The sequence below is a fragment of the Salvelinus namaycush genome, chromosome 4 (genome assembly GCF_016432855.1).
Source record: "Salvelinus namaycush isolate Seneca chromosome 4, SaNama_1.0, whole genome shotgun sequence".
Lineage (NCBI taxonomy): Eukaryota > Metazoa > Chordata > Actinopteri > Salmoniformes > Salmonidae > Salvelinus > Salvelinus namaycush.
In genome coordinates this window covers 32,034,204-32,060,225 of record NC_052310.1, presented here as the reverse complement: position 1 = coordinate 32,060,225, position 26,022 = coordinate 32,034,204, and the positions used below count along the sequence as shown (strand labels likewise).

Below are 26,022 nucleotides of genomic sequence, written 5' to 3'. Positions count from 1 at the left end.
ATCTCTCTTCTCGCTCTCTGCCCCCGCTTTCTCTCTCTCATTCTCTCCATCCATCCCATCACTCCATCCATCCTTCACAATCTGACCTTCACAAAATGGCCTCCTCCTTCACCCCTGGTGGGCAGTAGAGCATGGAACCTCCTACCTCTGGGATGAATCACATGTGTTTATGTCTGTGGTGTTTATGACTGGGGTGTGTTGTTGAAAATCTAGAACATAGACTGACAATGAGGAGTGCTGCTGTGCTTAAGTAAGATGTCTGTCTTTCTGTCCCGTGAGATCTCTGTGTCTATAAGCTATTTCTAGTGTTGAGCCTTAGATTTTCTGCCATATATTTTCCTGATTACCCTGATGTAGATGTGGGTCTATATGCTCAAGAGAGTCTAAAGGTCATGGACAGTTGTTTACGAACTCAAACAGTTTATTGAAACGGGAAACAAATATGAAAAGAAGGACCATATCATATGTATTTCAGGTTAAATTCAGTTCTAAAATGATGTATACAGCAATTTATATATGAAACATCTCCACAATCGTTAGATACATTAGTAGCCTATTTACACATTTCAACATTAAACAGAGTTCCAATGCTTTCTGCCTGAGCCAACTTGTTGTTTTGCCAATATGTTTGCAAGGTAATGATATACAGTAGCTAGCATGTAGCTAGCATTGTTGAATGCAGAAACAATTATTTTACACACATCTCTAACACAGAAAATCTGGCACCTAGACAAAACCACCAGCGATGCACACAAACAACACACAAAACCACATAGATATTTCATCAATAGAGTGAAAGTGTGAAGCAGGTTTTTCTCGTTTATCTCATTGAGTCCTTTGAAATAATAATGGGTTTGTTTAATGGATGTGGTTCAGTGAACTATGCTCTGTCTGAAACCTCGAAGGTTCGTAGCTTGTGCCAAAACTTTGGCTCAGCAGGCTAACACAGTCTATTGGCGCACATCAATGGCCAAAAGGCAGTGCCAAAGATCCGATGAGTCTATGTACTTTATCTTGCCAGGTCGCCTACACAAAAATATGTTTTCAAACTCAAAGTTCTTTCCTGGTTAAATAAGACATCTACAGCGGTTTCTCCCGGAATAGGATCTGGGCGTAGACAGTGTCAGAGCTGGAAGGGCTGGAGGCTAGAGGCTCAGGGATGGAGAGAGAAGACGGAGAGGTGGAGGAGGGGGTTTCAGGCCTGGGTCGTACTAGCTCCAACTCTGCATACGTCAGGCTGTCCTCCTCATAGACGCTCGACTGGAAGAGAGGAGAGGAGTGGAAAAGGAGAGTTAAAGGTTGACATAGTTTTAACCTCTCTCCCTATCATTTGCAGTCATTTATAACAGGATAACATTTAGTATAACAGGAGAACATTGTGTAGTGGAAGAACTGGACAGGGATCTAAGGAGGGGGAATTTTGTGTAGTGGTAGATCATTCGGTATAAAAGGACCTCTATCCCATGTCCTCAGATCCCTTTCTAGTCACACTAATCCAATCAGCAATCTGCGGCGAGCGACTCATTCAGGTCCTTCCTGGCCAATCAAATTCAGACCAGGTGAATTACAACCAATTAGAGCAACCCTTTGCTACCGACAGATTGAAAAATGATTGGTGATTCTCTGATTTTTTTGTTGTGGTCAATATTTTTATGACTGAATAAATAATTGTGTTGGGGAAGCAATAAAATTTACTAGAATTAGCAGGCTCATAACAGGAGAACAGAACACAGTAGTATAACAGTAGAGAACACACACAACAGCCCTCTGAGACCAGCTCCCTTCTTAGCTTCTATGCCCAATAACTCAATTGAAAAATATAGGAAAATGTGCTTTTAAATGTAAACCTTATACAATTTGTAACAAAAAGATTAAACTCAGAAAATTATTAATAAAGGATATGACTCAGAAGGCAGAAATTCTGTAATGTAATAATATAACATTATTAATGTGTTGTAATGGGCTGAGGGTGTGGGTGAACAATAAGAGGAGCTCTTACCCTAACCGGCCTCCTGGGCTGGCTCTTTAAGCGTAGAGGCTTCCTGGGACTCTGTCTCTCTGCAGCTACAGGCACTGGAACAGAATAACATGATTGATTTCTACTAGGTCGAAACTGTAATAGGTATTCTAAGTTCGTGTTTATCTAGGATTATCTATATATTCTCATAGAAATACTAGAATGGACATTCCCATTCTGGTCAACGTTCTGTGCTGGTTGCGGACCGGCGGCCAATTTGGACATAGCCATGAATGTATTGTCAAATTGCCATGGTCTAAAGGGGTTTCCCCGTTCTAGTCATTATATTTGAATGCTACTGTTTTGAGGTCATTCTTGAGTACATAGATGTATTGTACGTGGTCCCGTGTGGCTCAGTTGGTAGAGCATGGCGCTTGCAACGCCAGGGTTGTGGGTTCATTCCCCACGGGGGGACCAGGATGAATATGTATGAACTTTCCAATTTGTAAGTCGCTCTGGATAAGAGCGTCTGCTAAATGACTTAAATGTAAATGTACCTTTCTCTGGTATGTGTGTCTCCTCTGGTTCTCTGGGTGTGTCTCTCCTGCATGCTTTGTGTCTCTTCTCCTTCCTGTGGTTTCCAGGAGACAGGCTGGAGGAGCTCATTGAACTGGTCACCGTCTCTCCAGAGCTGGGGTTACACAGGACCAGCAGGGGTTAACATTAATGGGTGTTTAAGCAGCAACGACCGTCAATCACCCTTATAAGATATAAGTTATTTTAGAAAGACGTAACTTTGGAAGTTGTCTAAATTGTATTAATCTATGATCTTCCAAGTTGTGTACAGTATTAATGTGAGCTTTAGCTATTGATCATGGAGATTATGAATTAATGGTAAAGACTTACCAGCTCTCTGGACACTTGACCAGGTAATAACTGGCTGTAGAGAAAAGAAGTCAGAGTTAGGGGCTATCAGGGGGCGGCAGGTAGCCTAGTGGTTAGAGCGTTGGACCAGTAACCGAAAGGTTGATAGATTGAATCCCCGAGCTGACAAGGTAAAAATATGTCGTTCTGCCCCTGAACAAGGCGCTGTTCCTAAACCACTGTTCCTAGGCCGCCATTGAAAAAAATGTTTGTTCTTAAATGACTTGCCTAGTTAAATAAAGGTTAAAAAAAAACAATGATGGTACAGAATTACAGTGAAACACTATTTCTTTCTGTAAGCCAGGCACACAAGGCTACGAAACACAAGTGACGGGGAAGATAAATTGTAACCTTTGAGTGTATGTGTACCTTTTTTGAGTGTATGACGTGTGTGCAGGTACTGGCAGGTGAGGACCAGCGTGAACAGGAAGATGGAGAGCAGTCCCAAGGAGCAGAGGAGCACCGCACACAAGTAGACATCTGGAACACACATACATGTTTTACTATCAAAGTGGGGACACATCTATAACACATCTGGAAGAGTAAGACAGGCACAGGAATGTCATGTTTTGATTCCAGGTTGGGTTTGTTTCTGATTAGAAAGAAGTGTAACACTAGCGCTAATGTTGTCAGTACAGGACAATGATGGGCTGAGTAAAGACATATGAGAAAACTCTACCTCCAAATAGACGCCACACTCCCTCATCGCTCCTGTCCTGTGGGATGTATACTGACATAAAAAGAGAACATTGGATACAGTAAGTGAAAAATCAAATATAAATGTCAAGTGCTTCATTTTACTCACCTGTGTGCAGGGTGGGCAGAGTTAGCACTTTTTTTTAGACTTTTCAATTGGTTTCAATCGACATCAAGTGCACCTCAAGTGCTAAATCAAGTGCACCTCAAGTGCTAAATCAAGTGCACCTCAAGTATTTGTCATACTATTTTGTGTACTGTATGTATTTGACCCAGGTCTGAACATTAGCATTTCATCTAATGTAGTCTAAGAAACTCAATGAAAACAGTAGAGTAGAGTGTTTGCTGAAGACAGAGGAAGACTGAAATATGTATGTTAGTGAAATGGTACATTCTTTGTGTGCATTCACCCATGGCAGCAGACAGACTCCCTCAGTGGTTTACAGAAATACACTGAAATACACCCAGGCCCAGACCGCCATCAGACTGAGGCAGAGAGAGATGACTGCAGGGCATGCCAAACCCACACAACCCCACAGACAGGGCTGGCTGGAGAGTGAGGGGGTTCCCCCATCTACAAGTCTACTGAGCTTGTGCGGGCGTGCACATATGAGTGTGCATGATTATGAATGAGTGTGTGCATGAATATGAACGTTTGTGGATTTGAGTATGAATGTGTGTGGAAATGAGTGTGCCAGATAAGGCTTTCAGTATGAACCAAGGGCATTTAGGAGAACAGAGGAGAGGAGTGAGATTGAGGAGAGATGGAGGATAGACAAAGGAGAGGAGAGATGAGAGGTGTTCTACATACTTAGCCTCTGAACCTGTAAATGGGATTTTAATATGCCTCTTTAAAAGAGGGAGTGATACAACATTAATACTGACTCACTTCAGTTAACCTGAGATGGCTTTCTATTCTTACCACCCATATAGCATATCTGCTCCAGGTACATTGAGATAATGCTGTCATGTTTACATTTTTACCTAAATATTGACATGTACAGTATCTCTGTAATAGTTAGTGATATACTGCAGAGATAGAGCGCATACAGCTGTATTTGTCTGAACAGAGGCTAACCTTGCTGATAACTGAAGTGATGCGGAGGGCTGGCGTTCTAAGAAAGATGAGGCTTGATAGTGAGGGGCTCACACAGTACTAAATATTTATGTTTGAACATCTTGAAGAACGATCTGGCCTTAATGGCCATGTACTCTTATAATTTCCACCCAGCATAGCCAGAAGAGGACTGACCACCCATCAGAGCCAGGTTCCTCTCTAGGTTTCTTCCTAGGTTCCTACCTTTCTAGGGAGTTTTTCCTAGCCACCGTGCCTCTACATCTGCATTGCTTGCTCTTTGGGGTTTTAGGCTGGGTTTCTGTAAAAGCACTTTGTGACATCTGCTGATGTTAAAAGAGCTTTATAAATACATTTATTGATTGATTGACATGGGCCGTGTCCGAAATCTGTCTCACCTACTACATACTAAAACTCCTTACTGTGTACTTATCATACTACACACTATTTATAACGTACTGTTTAGTAAAGCTGTATGTAGTAAGGAACAAATATCAAAATACTAGGCTCACGTATACTGAGGATGCATTATCTAATATGCAAATGCATTGTTTACCGCCATTTGTACATTTTGGTACTGTGCATACCCTCATCTGATTATCAGCTGATAATCAGCGGTTGTCAAACACACATGGATCTGAAAAGACGATTCTCTTCATCAATAGCGTGCAGCGAATTCTACAAGATGAAACGCCGAAATGAGTATGACATCCTGGCATTTAAATCATACTCAATTTTCGAAATATCACATGGGCTACCATAAAAACGTTCTATTTTAGCATATCCAATCAGTGTACTATTTAGAACACAAGTACGGATATTTGGACATGGTTTCATCTGTTTCTACTAGTCCTATAGCTTCTACATCAGACAGATGTGCATTGAGAATATAAAAGCATTTCTGAGGCCAGATGTTCAACCTTTTATACTGTTTGCTCTAGTCAAAAGGCAGTTGAGCGAGTGTATGTAAAAGCACCAATGATGTCATATAAACATACTGAATTAAAGATTATGTTCATGTCTATGAACAGCACTGACTGTTCTCCGCAACGTAGTTAAAACGAGCAGAAGTCAGCATTTGGCTGCAGACAGTGGTCTGGGGTGAGTGTGTGGGCGAGAGTTGGCCATCTCTCTGCTTGCTACAGCATCTCCACTCTGACTGGTCTGGGTTAGGGTTAAGTGTGTGGGCAAGAGTTGGCTATCTGTTATAGCATATTTGTTCTGAGGTGAGTGAGTGGGCTGTCTCAGCAGGGTGTAGTCTTTGTTTTCTGACTGAAAGGGACTGAGTTGAACAGTCAACTACACTTCATCTCTCTCTCTTTCTCTCTCTCTCTCTCTCGATCTTCCTTCAAACTGTTTTGCGTCTGTTTTTCTGCAGTAAGTACATTTCTGAGATGCCAAAGGTTTACACAAAGTTGCCAATGTATTTGCAATTGATGTAAACAAGCGACATAAAAATATGCTTAAAATGAAAACAGAAATGACCGCATTAAAAAAGTAGACTATTTTAATCAATTTAGTTATATTTCGCTATTTGTAGGCTACTGTCTGTATTTGCCTCCATATATTTTATGATGTGTAACCTAACATGTGCGCAACGATGTTCCAAATCTGTGATTTTGTGCATTTTCATAGGGTAAGCATTATAATAAGCAGCCTCAATATTTGCAGCCGTAGGTAGTAATATCTCCGTAGGAGCTGTACCGTTGTCAGTATTGTGAAATAATTATAATGTTAAGGAAAGATTTGAATGGAGAAAGCTTTCAATCCTACTCTATCATTATTGTTCCATCACTATCGGGAAACTGGGCCCGGGGCATTTTTTCATGCCACGACCCACTCATCCTGCTGTGTTGAGAATCCGGGGTCGTATTCATTGGGCATGAAAGCAGAGAAAGCAGAGAAAAAGCTGAGAAAAACAACTAACAACAACAACTACTCTCTAAGCAGAGAAAAACAACCTTATTGAAACAGGGAGGGACTACCTGAAGTGTTCCTCCAATAAGAATCATTTTCCATTGCAAAATAGTTTTATTAGTCGTACAGGATGCACATGGTATACACGGTCCAGCTAAATGCTTACTTGCAGGTTCCTACTCGACAATGCAACAGCAATTAGAAATAATAAAATATAGGAATAAGAACATAAAGTAAATGGCTCAGTAAAATAGAATAAACATTTTAGCATAAGTATAATACAGGAAGGCAGAAGTTATAGTCCAATATTTACACATGTTTTGGGGACGGGGGATTAGGGGACAAGTTTTTAAATTATGCAGTATTTAGCAATAATAATAATAATAATAATAAGGTTTGCCGTAATGAATATAACCCCAGTCTAAATGAGGTTGCCTGGGGATCCTGGACCCAAGTACAAAAACAAGCTAGTTAGCTGACGTCAGGTAGAATTTATTTGCTAAAGACAAGTGAAAGCTAAATTATAGACTTTTTGAATTTGATGGAAACCCAGGAATTCCCAAGGAAACACTGAATGGATGGAAGAAATTAGTGTGTCTCTCTGTGAGTCTAGCTAACCCCAGTATGCTTCCATGTCAAAACAATAAGTTCACACAGTGTGTGTGTGTGTGTGTGTGTGTGTGTGTGTGTGTGTGTGTGTGTGTGTGTGTGTGTGTGTGTGTGTGTGTGTGTGTGTGTGTGTGTGTGTGTGTGTGTGTGTGTGTGTGTGTGTGTGTGTGTGGCGTCGGTATGGAGATTTATATATATACTGTATATAGAAAACAATATACACGTAGTGAGTCAGAAAGAAAAGATGTGTTGTGCAAATATAAAATGCAACTTTTACATAAAAATCACAGTCTGTAAATATTCCCATATAGTTTAAAAAAAATATGTCATGATCAAAAAGCAAATAAGTCAACAAATGATGATTCGCAAATAAATGCAAGACATTTTTTTCTGAATAACACGGAACACTTTACAAACATACTATGTTTGTTATTTTGCGAACACAACAGTTGTCAAATATGTTTTCGCGAATGTGACAACATTTGTGACTCAACAGATTACTTTTGTGATTTGCATTTTATGTATTTGTGTATATATTTATGTATTTTATGTATTTGCATTACATTTGTGACTGCCCTCCCATATTTACGATTTGGCTCACATATTTCTGAGTTGCTGTGCAGATCAAAAACATGGCATGCATATTAGGACTTCCTCAGTTCTCATCATTCCTTTAAGGCATTTTTTTTTTTTTATGAACATATGGAATATTTAGTTTTAGGTATAAGTATAATATGTGTTGATGCATTTTACATTGTCCATGATTTGTACTTAATAACTATTCACACAGGGTCTTTCTCAAAATGTATACTACCGTGCTCCGAGCACAAAAAGTGGAGCATGGGAGGGTCAGAGTATGAGTCCAAATCAAAGTATGCAAAACGGAGCACGGAGGGCACTTCTCGAATGTGTACTTATTTTTGAAGCATGCAGCGATGCAAGCTTCAACGGAAAGTATGGAAAGAAATATGACGCAACCACCAGAAGAGGCACGACTTGATGTACTGCAGTTCTCCACCTGGAAGAAGTCATTTTCAGTCAGCCCATCTTTGGACACTCCCGGTAAGTAAAACACTACAATGTCACACACGCTATGAGATCCTCTTGAGTGCAGTAGTGTAGTGGGCGATATACGCAGGTCCCACTTATGCGTATCAAAGTAGTGTAGCGGAGGTATATGCCGTATCAATTATGTAGTACAATAGAAAATCATGCACAAAGTAGTCTAAACAATTGCAAAGTATGTGAAATAATCTCAGCAAAAAAAGAAACAACCCTTTTTCAGGACCCTGTCTTTCAAAGATAATTTGTAAAAATCCAAATAACTTTACAGATCTTCATTGTAAAGGGATGAAACACTGTTTCCTTTGCTTGTTCAATGAACCATAAACAATTAATGAACATGCACCTGTGGAACGGTCGTTAAGACACTAACAGCTTACAGACGGTAGGCAATTAAGGTCAAAGTTATGAAAACGTAGGACACTAAAGAGGCCTTTCTACTAACTGAAAAACACCAAAAGAAAGATGCCCAGGGTCCCTGCTCATCTGTGTGAATGTGCCTTAGGCATGCTGCAAGGAGGCATGAGGACTGCAGATGTGGCCAGGGCAATAAATTGCAATGTCCGTACTGTGAGACGCCTAAGACATCCCTAAGACAGGGAAACAGGACAGACAGCTGATTGTCCTCGCAGTGGCAGACCACGTGTATCAACACCTGCACAGGATCGGTATATCCGAACATCACACCTGCGCGACAGGTACAGAATGGCAACAACTGCCCGAGTTACACCAGGAACGCACAATCCCTCCATCAGTGCTCAGACTGTCCGCAATAGGCTGAGAGAGGATGGACTGAGGGCTTCTATGCCTGTTGTAAGGCAGGTCCTCACCAGACATCATCTGCAACAACGTCGTCTATGGGCACAAACCCACCATCGCTGGACCAGAGAGGACTGGCAAAAAGTGCTCTTCACTGACAAGTCGCGGTTTAGTCTCACCGGGGGTGATGGTCGGATTCGCGTTTATCGTTGAAGGAATGAGTGTTACACCGAGGCCTGTAATCTGGAGCGGGATCAATTTGGAGGTGAAGGGTCCTTCATGGTCTGGTGCGGTGTGTCACAGCATCAACGGACTGAGCTTGTTGTCATTGCAGGCAATCAACGCTGTGCGTTACAGGGAAGACATCCTCCTCCCTCATTTGTTACCCTTTCTGCAGGCTCATCCTGACATGACCCTCCGCATGACAATGCCACCAGCCATACTGCTCGTTCTGTGCGTGATTTCCTGCAAGACAGGAATGTCAGTGTTCTGTCATGGCCAGCAAAGAGCCCGGATCTCAATCCCATTGAGCACGTCTAGGACCTGTTGGATCGGAGGGTGAGGGCTAGGGCCATTCCCCCAGAAATGTACGGGAACTTGCAGGTGCCTTGGTGGAAGAGTGGGGTAACATCTCACAGCAAGAACTGGCAAATCTGGTGTAGTCCATGAGGAGGAGATGCACTGCAGTACTTAATGCAGCTGGTGGCCACACCAGATACTGACTGTTACTTTTGATTTTGATCCCCCTTTGTTCAGGGACACATTATTCCATTTCTGTTAGTCATATGTCTGTGGAACTTGTTCAGTTTATGTCTCAGTTGTTGAATCTTGTTATGTTCACACAAATATTTCCACATGTTAAGTTTGCTGAAAATAAACGCAGTTGACAGTGAGAGGACATTTCTTTTTTTGCTGAGTTGATATTCAAATGCGTGCCGCACACATAACCTAGTTTCAGCGGAATAACAACTGTCATGCAGCAAGAGTGCGCAGTTGCAGGTTGTTGCATAGAGCAACTCAAGAGAAAAACAACAGTAGCCGGTGGGGTAGGTGGGAAAGACGGTGGAACTTCTGATTTTGACAAACTAACTAACGCAACAATGGGTACGCAAACAGGTATTGACATTTTTTTTTTTAAAGAGGTAGATCAACTTTTATACTGCAGATAGATTGTAGCTTCCATCAATGTAATTGTCTGCATCATTTCCAATTCCTCATATATATATATATATTTAATGTACAAAGCTGTCATCGAGGCAAAGGGTGGCTATTTGAAGAATCTCAAATATAAAATATATTTTGATTTGTTTAACACTTTTTTGGTTACTACATGAATCCATTTGTGTTATTTCATAGTTTTGATGTCTTCACTATTATTCTACAATGTACACAATTGTAAAATAAAGAAAAACGCTTGAATGAGTAGGTGTTCTTAAAATTTTGACCGGTAGTGCATAAATATACAGTTGAAGTCGGAAGTTTACATACACCTTAGCCAAATACATTTAAACTCAGTTTTTCACAATTGCTGACTTTTAATCCTAGTAAAATTTCCCTGTCTTTGGTCAGTTAGGATTACCACTTTATTTTTAGAATGTGGAATGTCAGAATAATAGTAGAGAAACAGATTTATTTCATCTTTGATTTCTTTCATCACATTCCCAGTGGGTCAGAAGTTTACATACACTCAATTAGTATTTGGTAGCATTGCCTTTAAATTGTTTAACTTGGGTCAAACGTTTCAGGTAGCCTTCCAAAAGCTTCCCACAATAAATTGGGTGAATTTTGGCCCATTCCTCCTGACAGAGCTGGTGTAACTGAGTCAGGTTTGTAGGCCTCCTTGCTCGTACACGCTATTTCAGTTCTGCCCACAAATTTTCTATAGAATTGAGGTGATGGCTTTGTGATGGCCACTCCAATACCTTGACTTTGTTGTCCTTAAGCCATTTTGCCACAACTTTGGAAGTATGCTTGGGGTGATTGTACATTTGGAAGACCCATTTGCGACCAAGCTTTAACCTCTTGACTGATGTCTTGAAATGTTGCTTCAATATATCCACATAATTTTCCTACCTCATGATGCCATCAATTTTGTGAAATGCGCCAGACCCTCCTGCAGCAAGCACCCCCACAACATGATGCTGCCACCCCCGTGCGTCACGTTTGGGATGGTGTTCTTCGGCTTTCAAGCCTACGCATTTTCCTCCAAACATAACGATGGTCATTATGGCCAAACAGTTCTATTTTTGTTTAATTTTGTCCCATTTGCTAACTGATGGTAGGCTACACTGAGACACCAACGACACTAGTCTGTCATATGGCCTTACCCCCAATCCATCTCCTTAATGCTGAGTGCCAAGCAAAGAGGCATCAGGTCACATTTATTTAGTCTTTAGTATGACTCAACCAGAGATCGAAGCCCCACCCTTCCAATCTTAGGGTGGACACTCTACCACTTTGCCACTGATTTGCTGCTACTGTTAAAGTCACTGTAATAGTAGCAGTAGTAGTAGTATAGAATACCCAAAGTCACATTGCAATAGTAGTAGTCTTAGTTGTAGGACTGTAGAAGTTGTGTAGAAGGAGGAACTGAGGAAGTTTGGTTTGAGAACTGAGGATGTCCTAGTATGGATGCCGTACCATTAATCTGCGCAAACTGATCTGTAAAACGCAACTCACAAATAAGTGAGCCTACTTACATACTTGTACACAGTATAATTTCTGATTGGCTTGAAGGCCATTCTAGAGTGTGCATTATTTCCCTATAATGCACGGTATCGTTCAATGGCTATGAAGTTCATTCTTACAGTATATTTAAGCTGCTTTTCAAAGCATAATTGAAGACATTATTGGCATTGTTGAATTCTCTTTTCATAATAGCAACAAGGACTAATAGTTTGGTTAGTTAAGCTTACCAAGGCAACTACTGTAGCTATCACACAACTTGCTAGCTACTTCAGTGGATGTTGAACACATTTCTACCAGCAAATTAACCTCTTTGGGCTGCAGGGGCAGTATTGAGTAGCCTGGATAAAAGGTGCCCATTTCAAACGGCCTCGTACTCAATTCTTGCTCGTACAATATGCATATTATTATTATTATTGGATAGAAAACACTCTCTAGTTTCTATAACCGTTGGAATTATGTCTCTGAGTGAAACAGAACTCATTCTACAGCACTTTTCCTGACAGGGAGTGAGATTTCAGAAATCTTGGCCCCTGTTCCCAGGTCAGTTTTAAGGTCCCTGTGAATGCTATGGGGATACAAACACTGCCTACGCCTTCCTCTAGATGTCAGTAAGTGGTGACAATTTGAATGGAGTCGATTGCGCAATCTGGGACTGTATAAAAGACCACAAGGCGGAAGTAGCTTTCTTTTCTTCCCTGCGCCTGACGCACGATGGACGTCGGACTGGCCTCCTTCCAAGCTTTGGTTTAGCCACTTCTATATCGCCGGTCATGTTTTTACTCGTTATAGGTGTTAAAAACATCATAAGGTAGTTAATTTAAACCGTTTTATAGCAATTTATATCCGTTTAGTGCGATTTTCTGGTATTTCTTTGTGACGCACTTCCAAGAGCTGGGCACGTTTCCAGTACATGCCGAACGTTAGTGGCCATTTCGACAGGACAAGAGGACATCTTTCGACCAAAAGACGATTAGACCGGAGAAAGGATACATTGCCCAAGATTCTGATGGAAGATCAGCTCATAGTAAGAACTATTTATGATGATAAATCGTTGTTCTGTTGAAAAATGTTAAACGCATATATCGCCATTTTTTTTTGTGTAGCTTCGCTTTGGCGAACCCTGTATTGCACAGTAAGGATAATTTTAGAAATGTAATTCAGCGATTGCATTAAGAACTAATTTGTCTTTCGATTGCTGTCCACCCTGTATTTTTTAGTCAAGTTTATGATTAGTTATTCATTAGACTAGATCACTGTCCAAGATGGCGCCCGACATTTTCGGGCCAGTTTGGCTACTATTCTCATTGTATAACCACGTTTTTTTGTGGCTAAATATGCACATTTTCGAACAAACTCTATATGTATGTTGTAATATGATGTTACAGGAGTGTCATCGGAAGAATTCTGAGAAGGTTAGTGAAAAAATTAATATATTTTGGCGATGATAACGTTATCGCTCTCTTTGCCTTGAATCAATGCTCGGGTAACGTTTGCACATGTGGTATGCTAATATAACGATTTATTGTGTTTTCGCTGTAAAACACTTAGAAAATCTGAAATATTGTCTGAATTCACAAGATCTGTGTCTTTCCATTGCTATGCGCTGTGTATTTTTAAGAAATGTTTTATGATGAGTAAATTGGTAATACACGTTGCTCTCTGTAGTAATTCTAGTCGCTTTGGTGAGATTTGTGATGGTGGCTGCAATGGCAAACTATGATTTATACCTGAAATATGCACATTTTTCTAACAAAACATATGCTATACAATAAATATGTTATCAGACTGTCATCTGATGAAGTTTTTTCTTGGTTAGTGGCTATTTATATCTTTATTTGGTCGAATTTGTGATAGCACCTGATGGAGTAAGAAACTGATGGAGTTAGAAAAGTGGTGTCTTTTGCTAACGTGGTTAGCTAATAGATTTACATATTTTGTCTTCCCTGTAAAACATTTTAAAAATCGGACATGTTGGCTTGATTCACAAGATGTGTACCTTTCATCTGGTGTCTTGGACTTGTTAATGTGTGAAAGTTAAATATTTAAAAAATATATATTTTGAATTTCGCGCCCTGCACTTTGAGCTGGCTGTTGTCATAAGTGTACCGGTGTCGGGCTTGCACGCCAAACAGGTTAACACATTTCTAGAGGGGCTCTATACGTTCTGGGAAAAATAATGCAACTCCGTGGAAGGTGAGTTCCACTCCGTTGACACGCCATGGAAAACATTCCACGTCATTCATTATTTTCCATATAAGGCATAGCCCCTCATTGATTATCCCTTACTAATATACCAATAAAAAAGAGGTTTCCAAACCTCTCTGCCAATAACAGTTAGTTTTCAGTTTTCCCCCTTCCCACTCCCCGATACTCCTAGCAAAATTCATGCTTGAGATATTGCTATTTGCTAAGAATACCTTTTTGTTTCTTTTTGACCATTTTTATTTATAACAATCACAGTAAGGTACTTAATTGTTATCCAGAAATGATATGATATTGAGGTAAAAATGGCTGCATTGGACCTTTAAAAGTGCGTAAAGTTTATTCGTTCCTCTTAAGACTTAGCCGCACCCCACCCACACATGTAAACACATGAGTCAGCATGGCATTGTCTTCCAGAAAGTGTTATCTGGCAGCAATTAAAGCTGTGTGTCACGCCCTGGCCTTAGTTATCTTTGTTTTCTTTATTATTTTGGTTAGGTCAGGGTGTGACATGGGGAATTTATGTATTTTGCCTAGTCTAGGGGTTTTGTATGTTTATGGGGTGTGTTCTTGTCTAGGTGTTTGTATGTCTATGGTTGCCTAGATTGGTTCTCAATTAGAGGCAGCTGTTTATCATTGTCCCTGATTGGGAACCATATTTAGGCAGCCATATTCTTTAGGGATTTTGTGGGTTATTGTCTATGTAAATTGCCTGTGTCTGCACTTGTTTAATATATAGCTTCACGTTCATTTGTTGTTTTGCATAGTTTGTTTAAGTGTTCTTCGTTTTGTTAAATAAATAGAAGAATGTATTCTTATCATGCTGCGCCTTGGTCCTCCTCTCTTTCTCCCGAAGACGATCGGGACACTGAGTCTTTCTGAGTCTCTAAGAGCTTTCCACACCTGGATTATGCAACATTTGCCATTATTCTTTTCAAAATTTGTCAAACTCCGTCATATTGGTGGTTGATCATTGCTAGTCAACCATTTTCAGGTCTTGCTATAGAATTTCAAGCCTTTTTTTCAAGCAGATAAAAAAAAAAAAACTATAACTCGGACACTCAGGAACATTCACGGTCTTCAGTGTATATTTGGCCTTTGGTTTTAGGTACTTTTTCTGCTGAAAGGTGAAATCAACTCCCAGTGTTTGATGGAAAGCAGACTGAACCAGGTTTTCCTCTAGGAAGTCCATTCTGTTAATTTTTTATCCTGAAAAACTGCCCAGTCCTTAACTCTATTACATTTATTTTTTATCCTGAAAAACTACCCAGTCATAAATGATTACAAGCATACCCATAACATGATGCAGCTATCACCATGCTTGAAAATATGGAGTGGTACTCAGTGTGTTGTATTGGATCTGACCCAAACATAATTATTTGTATTCAGACATTGGTATTGTAGTGCCTTGTTGCAATTTTAAAATTCTGTACAGGCTTCCTTCTTTTCATTCTGTCAATTAGGTTAGTATTGTGGAGTAATTACAATGTTGTTGATCCATCCTCAGTTTTCTCCTATCACAGCCTTTATACTCTTTAACTGTTTTAAAGTCACCATTGGGCTCATGGTGAAACCACTGAGCGGTTTCCTTCTTTACCGGCAACTGAGTTAGGAAGGACGCCTGTATCTTTGTAGTGACATGGATGTATTGATACATCATTCAAAGTGTAATTAATAACTTCACCATGCTCAAAGGGATATTCAATGTCTGCTTTTTAAATGTTTACCCATCTACCAACAGGTGCCCTTCTTTGTGAGGCATTGGAAAACCTCCCTGGTCTTTGTGGTTGAATCTGTGTTTGAAATGCACTGCTTGACTTAGGGACCTTACAGATAATTCTATGTGTGGGGTACAGAAATGAGATAGTCATTCAAAACTCATGCTAAACACTATTATTCCACACAAAGTGAGTCCATGAAACTTATAATGTGACTTGTTAAGCAAATCTTTACTCCTGAACTTATTTAGGCTTGCCATAACAAAGGGGTTAAATACTTATTGACTCAAGACATTTCACCATTTCACTTTTAATTAATTTGTAAAAATAAATAAAAAATCCCAAAACATAATTTAACTTTGACATTATGGGGTATTTACTGTCTATAGGCCAGTGACAATTTAATCAATTTTAAATTCAGTCTGTAAACCAACAAAATGTGGAGAAAGTCAACAGAAAGTCAATACTTTCTGCAGGCACTGTATATACTGACTAAGGAAGCCTGTGACATGACAGACCAATCAGCACTCATATCTCGGCATGTCCAACCACTCCCACTATTTCAGCCAGGAAGGATCCTTTCTTTCTCGCTGTATAGCACAGTGCTTTCTACTGAGCTAAATTAGGCTCATAATTTAACATTTGTATACATATTTTCGTATCCTATTCAAGTTTGTAAGTAAGCGACATGAAAGTTCAAGAAGGCATTTTTCTGCAAAACAGCCCTACTGTGAAGTAGGAACTGGCGTCAAACACCTCAGATCCTGTAACCTGTCACAAATGTTTTCATATTCACATTGTGTTTGCAAGGTAAGAAATATACTACAGTAGTAATGTGCTGTGTTAATCAGAAAAAAATCTGTCTTGCATTTTTTAGGTAATCAGCATTTGTTTTTGACCAATTTTGCTTTTGGATCATGGCATATCTTTGTGAAACTATATGGGTATATTTAAAGACTCAGATTTTTATTTAAAATGTCATTCTTAATTTGCACAAGACATCTTTTGTTTGTGACTCACTACTCATATATTTTTTACATTTTGATATAAATCTATCTCCATACATTGGTCCCAGGTCTCCCCATGCTTCATATTGTTAGCCTCCAGGCCTGTTAACTGTACGTTGGCAGGATAATCTTGTAGGGTGGAAATGATTGTGTGTGTATACACAAGGAGATCGTTTTACTGGCAGTCAGTTATCTGTGGCATAACAACCAGGGCCAGGAAAACTCTATTCTGAGAGCTGTGACTGACTAGAGGTAACCTCGCTTTGATTTTGAGCTGAAGGAAACAGCTGTGTAACTGACCTTGAGATCATCCTTCTTTACATAGCCATAGAGCAGTCCTGGGCAGTAACACACACACACACAAGCACATGAACACACCCATAGGTACACATAAAAAAACACACACACACAACTCACATTCTCTTACCAGTGAGCTGGGCTGCAGAGGTGCCATTAGACGAAGCCTTCCAGCTGTTTCTGTGTCTGCGTATCTCCTGGACCCTGCAGGTGTAGAACCCTCGGTCCCTTCGAGTCACATTCAGAACCAGCAGTCCATACACCTCTCCCTCCTCTGTCCTTCCCTCTCTCCCCTCTCTCTCCTCATACAGATGGAACTTGGGCTGGGAGAACCGGAAACTGTAGTTCCCATAGATCTGTATCTTCTTCATGGTCAACTTCACAATCAGCTGTTCAGGAAGAGGAGGAGAGGGGGATGGAGGGAGAGGAGCGAAAGAGGGAGGAGGAGGAGAGAAGAGCCATCGGAGGACGAGGAAGCTGTTGCTCCTCTTCTTCTGGGAGACGAGGCAGGACAGGGTCAGGTTCTCACCCTCCCTAACCATGACAACTGGCCCAGGGGTCACGGTCACGTTCAGGGCCTCACACACACCTGTGGGGACAAACACACACACACACACACACACACACACACACACACACACACACACACACACACACACACACACACACACACACACACACACACACACACACACACACACACACACACACACACACACACACACACACACATGCACGCACGCATACACGCCCACACACACACCTACTCAGAGATTGTACTGACACTATTGCTCAAATCTACTCTATCTGCGATTCTAAATACATTATCACCTCTTGAATAACAACTGTAACATTCATACTGGATCATCAGTACATTTATAGATAAATAGACGTCCAGACAGGGTCTGGAGAGGTTTAAGAGAGGTCCATAGAGTTTGACTTGTTTACAGACTGTACACTTTCTAAAGGGGGGTTGTGTGTTGATGCCCAGTGCTACCAGCTGGGTCAGGTTTGTTCAGGGGAGTCAGTCTGTCTGGAAACAATATGGACAATTTGCCAGAGGAGACAGAACAGCAACAGGTGGAACACATGTATCTACTGTACACTGAGAGAAAGGGGGAAGAGAGAGAAATACAACAGGATAACAAGGACCATCTGTGTTCCGTAAATAGTGTGTGTGTGTGTGAGAGAGAGAGAGAGAGAGAGAGAGAGAGAGAGAGAGAGAGAGAGAGAGAGAGAGAGAGAGAGAGAGAGAGAGAGAGAGAGAGAGAGAGAGAGAGAGAGAGAGAGAGAGAGAGAGAGAGAGAGAGAGAGAGAGAGAGAGTGTTTACTATAGAGCTTTAGTCTTGTTAATATTTCCTACCCCTAGTAACCCTACAGTCTATCCATGGCCTGAGAGTTCATATGTTACACATTTCAGACAGGAAATGCCACGTACTAAATTAACCATTTATAAGAAAGATTACAATACATGCAATATGTTAGTCTTGGCGGTAGGCTCTGCTAATTCAGGGTAGCTCACTGCCAGAGCATGCATATTGTTAAGATAATAATAATTACAGGCATAGAGCATGCTATACCATTGCAGGAAGGAAACACAGAACCAAAAAGGTGGAGGCTGGGTTGAGTGGTGGGAAAGCAAGTAACAGACATGCATGCGAGTGACGCATGTTCCTGCAATAGCATGTCACCGAGAACACCAGTGCATAGTTTGCGCATGGCAGCCATCAGAGAAGTGTGTGCAGAACCTGGTGGACTAAATAGACTGCCATATTAACGAGGAGTGATGAATCTAATTGGTGCAATTGATGCTATCAGCTGATGCCAAAACTCTGGTTTCCTGTATGAACTAGCGCTGCGCATCATGCACATATGTTTACGTCATAACCACTAAAGGCTATATGATGTATGTTCACTGTAAATATGAATTGGTCCATTCATCTGATAAGTTACATCTGTAAAAAAAAAAAAAACTTTTAGTTTCAACTAATTATCATTAAGTAACTGGTTCCACAGGCTTTTTTTTTGTTTACTCAACAGTTCGGTGTTATCTGCAAAAAAAAAGTAGATTAAAAATTATATGTTTGTTTAACTTGTCTATTCATTCAAGTATGAATTATTATTTGAGCATCATACCTAAAAATTGCTGTGGAATTAGTTACACACACAGTGCTTTTAACATACAATGTTTTCAATTTACATATTTGACACACAGTACATTACTATATTGCACATGCTCATTTAACCAGTAATTAATATTCAAAATGTTTTCACCTGGGAGTTGAACTCACAACCTCTTGATTCACAGCATTCCAATCTTCCTGCTACACAACCATGTCTGTGTCAATGACTGACTTCACCTGTGTTGCTACACTTAGCAGTTCAAAGTAAATCTCAGCTCTGTTAAAAGTACACTCAAGAAAAATGATTTTATTGATCATAGTGATTAAGGAGTAACATTAAACTGAATAATGTGCCCCACCAACATTAGACAACTATTCAGAAAAAAATGTAATTGCTGAAATAAGTCAATGATGAGAGAATAGTAAGATTAACAGAAAATGAACACAGACATAGTGGTGTAGCAGCAATATGAGAATGCCTTGAGCCAAGAGATTGTGAGTTCAAGTCCAAGGTGCGGAAATGTTGAATAGTAATTACTGTATAAATTGTAGGATGACCTGAAATATTCTGCTTTTACAAAATGTGATGCTGTTTTCAAATGAAACACAATACCTTGCTCTTGTTAAAGCTATAGAATTGATATTTTTTTTTTTCATGTAAGTTGAAAGCTTTGTATGTTAAAAGCACTGTGTGTGTAACTAGTTACATTAGCCTTTTTTAGTTAAGATGCTCAGATAATAATTTATAATTGAATGAACAGACAAATTGAGTAAACATATCATTTAAAATGTACTGCATTTTTGTCTAAGTTTTCTCAAGTTGGAGCTAAGTCTTGGCAAACTAATGTTTTTTTTAGTTCAGGTAACACTTGGACCGAAAAGTTGAATTAACAACAAAATGGCTGTGGAACCAGTTACTTAAGAATAATTAGTTGAAACAACTAGATTTATTTTGCAGTGTATGTACGGAATATCTTTATGTCATAACCATGTTCATATGTTGTCCATAACCACGCCATAGAGACAAAAGCCCACAGGTCATCATACATGGGCTCTGGTCAAAGTAGTGCACTATTCAGGAATAGGGTGCAATTTGGGACAAAGACAGAGTGACACAGTGAAGTCAGAACAAGGGCTGAATTCAACCAAACCACAGCTATGTCTGCGCTGTTTCTTTGTTTACAAAACCAGTGCACGCACACACACACAAATAGACACGCACGCACATCTCTGTAGCTCAGTTGGTAGAGCATGGCGCTTGGAACGCCAGGATAGTGGGTTCCACCCATATGTAAAACATGTATGCACAAATGACTGTAAGTCACTTTGGATAAAAGCATCTGCTTAATGGAATATACTATATATATATATATATATATATATATATATATATATATATATATATACCTAGCTTATATACTTTCGATATGTGGTTGATTTTGAGATGCTTGCACTCTGAACTTCAAAACTCATATATGAGGAGTTAGTGACTGCTTATCTGCTGTTGCTGACAGATGGTAGATACAGTGCCTTGCAAAAGTATAACAAAGTGGGATTAAAATGAATTGAACTTTGATTTTTCTTCGTCAACAATCTACACAAAATACTCTGTAATGTCAAAGTGGAAGTTCATAACTAAAATAGAGTCATTGCATAAGTATTCAGACCCTTTGTTTAGGCAAGCCTAAATGAGTTCAGGAGTAACACGTGGCTTAACAAATGACATAATAAGTTACATGGAGTCACACTGTGTGAAATAATAGGGGTTGACAGGATTTTTGAATGACTAAACGTTCCTCTGTCCCCCATACATCCAACATCTGTAAGGTCAATCAGTCAACTATTGAATTTCAAGCACAGATTCAACTACAAAGACCAGGGAGCTTTTTGAAAGCCTCATAAAAAAGGCAGTGATTGGTAGATGGGTAACAATAACAAATCAGACATTTATTATTTCTTCATGCATGGTCAAGTTAATAATTATGCTGTGGATCATATATTAAACCACACAGACACATCAAAGATAGTCATCCTTCTGAACTGAGCTGCAGGACAGGAATTAAACTGCTCCAGGGATGTGATGGGAGAAAACTAGTGACTCCACAATAATGACCTAAATGACACGGTGAAAAGAAGAATAGAAATATACAAAATATGCCAAAACATGCATCTTGAATGCAACAAGTCACTAAAGTAATACTGCAAAAAAAAAAACATGGTAAAGGAATACACTTTTTGGCCTAATTGCAAAGCCTTGTGTTTGGGGTAAACACAACACATCACTGAGTAACTGCCTCCTTATACCCAAACCTCAGCTGCACTGTTCAATCTCTCACAATGGGATTAACATGGAGATTGGGATTGAGAAATGTCCAATGATTGAAATCATGTCTGTCTAGTGTCTATCTACTACAAATTCAAGTCTATTCTGTTGGTTCTAATAAGTCTATTCTGTTGGTTCTACTAAGTCTATTCTGTTGGTTCTACTAAGTCTATTCTGTTGGTATTACATCGGCAAATACTGGGCGGTTTTTAGGATTAAAAGAAACGGGATGGCGCTAAGCACAGTCTGCTTTAGTCTGCTTTACACCAGAAACTGAGAGAATAATTCACCTTTAAGCAGGACAATAACCTCCAACACAAGGCGAAATCTAAACTGGAGTTGCTTACCAAGAAGACAGTGAATGTTCCTGAGCGGGCAAGTTATAGTATTGACTTAAATCTGCTTGAAAGTCTATGGCAAGACTTGATCCCCAACATCTTGACAGAGCTTGAAGAATTTTGAAAAGAATAATGGGAAAATATTTCACAATCCAGGTGTGCAAAGCAAGTATAGACTTACCCAAGAAGACTCATAGCTGCAATCAATGCCATAGGTGATTCTAAAATGTATTTGATGCATGAAGCCATATTTTAGGTATTTAATTTCTATTAATAAAAATTTTTATTAAGAGGTTCTTCCACAATTCCAATTAAATACATTTTTATCCCCTTTGTAACACAATAAAATGTGAAGAAATCCAAGGCGTCTGTATAGGGTTCTGTTTTGTTAATGTCAGAATGTTTGTATGGGATAACATATAAAACAGTGGCCTGACAAAGTACTGTATAAGTTCACATGGTTGAGAGTTAAGAGCATCCTGACAATTCAAACTCAAGAATGTGCAAAAGTATTTATTTATGTATCCCTATTTATACAGAGATAAATTAACAGCAAGTAAGTACAGAGTAGTAGTATGTTAGTACAGAGGTAGTACAGTATGTGAATACAGTGGTAGTATGTAAGTAGAGCACCTTACCTGCTATGAGAGCTCTAGTCAAGAGAACATACATTACAGAGGAGAAGTTCATTTCCACAGTCAACCAATCCATAAACGCACACTGCACCTATACAATAAACGACGCAATACAACAAGATGTAGCTATACATCTAGACACAGCCACATAACAACTCTCCAGTAGTTACACCATCCTCCAGAGCCCAGGCCACCATCTAGCCTACTCTACTTTTCTCTCTTTTTGTCTCTTCTCTCTCATTTTCTTTCTCCGTTCCCAAAATGTGTGTGTAATAAGAAACAGTACATGCTCTGTTCTCACTTAGAAACTCCCCTCAGTTCTTTCTTTCTCATTCTCGCTCTCTCTCTCTCTCTCCTTCCCCTGTTAAATGTAGGGAAATGTCGTTTCCTGAGTGGTGTTTTGGAACAGCCGCAGATTTCCAGCCGAAGCTGCCTAAGAAGCATTAGGCAGGCCTAGCGGGCATCTGTTTGTGTGTGTGTGTGTGTGTGTGTGTGTGTGTGTGTGTGTGTGTGTGTGTGTGTGTGTGTTCGAGCGTGCGTGCGTGCGTGAGCGTGACCTGTGTCAGTGTCTGTGTCTGTCTCTCCAACAGAGTGGCAAGGTTAGTCTCAGGCTGTGGTCAGACTGGTCCAGTAGACTACAGGCCTGCTGGTTTAATGGCCAGGCTAAAGTGCTGAGCTAGTATTACTGCTGGCTCTAGGCCATGCCTAGCCCACTGGTGTTACACAACACATAACCCTTTATATACTATGTCTAACGGCCTTCAGGAATCACTCTTTCAAAATAGTTTTTATTTTCCAATTTCTGTTATATAGTGTTGTTTCCTTTTCATGCAAATTAATGTGAAATCACATGTAGTTTACACCTTTCCCTCCTTCCTCCCTTTATGCTCTAGCTGATGACTCCACAATTGGCAGCCAACTCAGAGCTGACTTGTGGAATTCAGGAATAGAACACTGAAAATAATGACATTTCCAGCCTTTTTATGGTTGCATGATGACAGATAAAGGTTATAACCATGTGTAAGTGCATTTTATAAAGTGTTAATAACTGCAGGTAAAATTTGGCTTACTATTTGGCAAGTACTGAACAGCTATCACACTATTTTGACCAATACGTTATAAAAGCTACCTTAATGTAAAGTGTTAGCACTTTGTCAAATGTGGCTGGTGTATCAGTCATGCAAACTTCACTTTTTCCAATGTTGTGCAGGATGACATTGAAAGCTCTTCCTACATTAACTCCTTTTGTAAAGATTAACTTACTGTACAGCAACAGAACAATGTCTTCCAACAGGTGGCGTCACGCCTACTCGACACTCATCCCTCAACTGACAATTGCAGATGGTTTGTCGCACTATCTGACGTAAGACAATGTTAACAGAATAGAATAGAATAGAATAGGGAAACCAAATGTGGACATTCTTGGCAATGGTCACATGATGCTTTAAGACACCTTAAAATACAGTAAATAATGTTGACAGGGTTTTAAAGTGAAATGTGGAGCTCTCTGTATTGTCTCCCCTCCCAGAGGAATCAATTGATTCTGATTAACATGTGATGGAGGATAACAAACAGTTGATGCAAACAAAATGTTAGTATAAAGCTACTTGTAATCCAGGAGTAGGCATCTGGCCCTTAACATAAAAGATAAGATTGATGCTTCTACCCATCTGCTACCACACACACACACACTTCTGTTTGTATTCCCTGTTGCTACCTATTATGCTCCTTTCTGCCCCCATGTGGTTAAAAGAGGCTACTTTTCACCTTGCTCACACATCTATACACCAGTACAACCATGAAATTAGATCTGGCTATTCAGATTATTCCAGAGAAAATGAAAAACCTGCGCTCACTGAAATATTATTTAAGTAAAAAAATGTAATGTCAGTAGAGGTCAAAGCAAACGTACGTGTTTTGGCGATAGCCTTCGTCAGCATTTGGATAACAATAGGCCCTCATGATATTTCAAATCAAATCAAATTGTATATGTCACATGCGCCGAATACAACCGGTGAATACCTTAACCAATAATGCATTTTTAAGAAAAATAAGTGTTAAGAAAGTATTTACTAAAATAAACTGAAGTAAAAAAAGTATATATAAAAAAATATATATAAATAAAGAAGAAAAATAACAAATAATAAAGGAGCAACAATAAAATAACAGTAGCATGGCTATATACAGGGGGTACTGGTACAGAGTCAATGTGCGGGGGCACAGGTTAGTTGAGATAATATGTACATGTAGGTAGAGGTAAAGTGACTATGCATGGATAATAAACAGAGAGTAGCAGCAGCGCAAAAATGGTGTGTGGGGCAATGCAAATAGTCCGGGTAGCCATTTGATTAGCTATTCAGGAATCTTCTGGCTTGGGGGTAGAAGCTGTTAAGAAGCCTTTTGGACCTAGACTTGGCTCTCTGATACCGCTTGCCGTGTGGTGGCAGAGAGAACAGTCTATAACTAGGGTGGCTGTAGATTTGGGGAATTTTTAGGGCCTTCCTCTGACACCGCCTGGTATAGAGGTCCTGGATGGCAGGAAGTTTGGCCCCAGTGATGTACTGGGCCGTACGCATTACCCTCTGTAGAGCCTTGCGGTCGGAGGCCGAGCAGTTGCCATACCAGGCGGTGATGCAACCAGTTAGGACGCTCTCGATGGTGCAGCTGTATAACTTTTTGTGGATATGAGGACCCATGCCAAATCTTTTCAGTCTCCTGAGGGGGAATAGGCTTTGTCGTGCCTTTTTCACAACTGTCTTGGTGTGTTTGGACCATGATAGTTTGTTGGTGATGTGGACACCAAGGAACTTGAAGCTCTCAACCTGCTCCACTACATCCCCGTCGATGAGAATGGGGGCGTGCTCGGGTCATCTTTTCCTGTAGTCCACAATCATCTCCTTTGTCTTGATCACGTTGAGGGAGAGGAACACAGATTCAACCACGAAGACCAGAGAGGTTTTCCAATGCCTCACAAAATAGGGCACCTATTGGTAGATGGGTCAAAACAAAACAAAAAACAGACACTGAATATCCCTTTGAGAATGTTGAAGTTATTAATTACACTTTGGATGGTGTATCAATACACCCAATCACTGCAAAAATCCATGTTTAACTGTACTTAAAAAATAAAAAAAACATTTTCTTGATCATCTTTTAATGAAAGTCTTAGCTTTTCATTTTTAAAAATCTTCCAAAATGAAGTAAAATCCAATATGGCAGGTCATTGAGGCAGATGTGTTCCATATGATGATAAACACTCAAAGGTACAATGGCTCTGCCATTTTCTGTTTGTTAAATCACTGTACAATCTAAACCGCTCTGAAATTTCAATAACCAAAAATATTGTATTTTCGGCTGTTTGAAGCTGATGTACAAAACCAACAGTAAAAATATGCAAAAGTGAAACATAACGACTGCAAAGAATAGAAATAGCACCCATAGCCAGACCTACCGCTTATCAGACTTGCCTCTGATGAGAATGACAGATCTACAACTCACATTACTGTATGAATTTGGTCGGGTCGCCCACAAAGTTGCCTAGTGAACCTGCCTACTGCACTTATTCGCAATGTCTCCATTCCAAGCACCCCCTGACGTACTGACCTCTGATGTCATAGTTCAGAGGTCAGACTGTGAAACAAATATGGACGAGGGTGTGTGTGTGTGTTTGTTTTGTTTGTTTGTTTGTTTGT

General features: G+C 39.9%; 1 protein-coding gene across 1 annotated transcript; it reads right to left on the bottom strand.

Annotated features, from left to right (window-relative positions):
• Positions 1-1,080: 1,080 nt before the first annotated feature.
• On the bottom strand, positions 1,081-22,385 carry LOC120045831 (V-set and transmembrane domain-containing protein 4-like). The gene is made up of 8 exons (XM_038990763.1): positions 22,334-22,385; positions 17,042-17,500; positions 3,561-3,611; positions 3,251-3,361; positions 2,864-2,897; positions 2,515-2,648; positions 2,000-2,073; positions 1,081-1,260 (listed from the first exon to the last, which is right to left on the bottom strand). Exons 1-8 carry the CDS (start codon positions 22,383-22,385, stop codon positions 1,081-1,083), a joined length of 1,095 nt encoding a protein of 364 aa, XP_038846691.1.
• Positions 22,386-26,022: the final 3,637 nt, after the last annotated feature.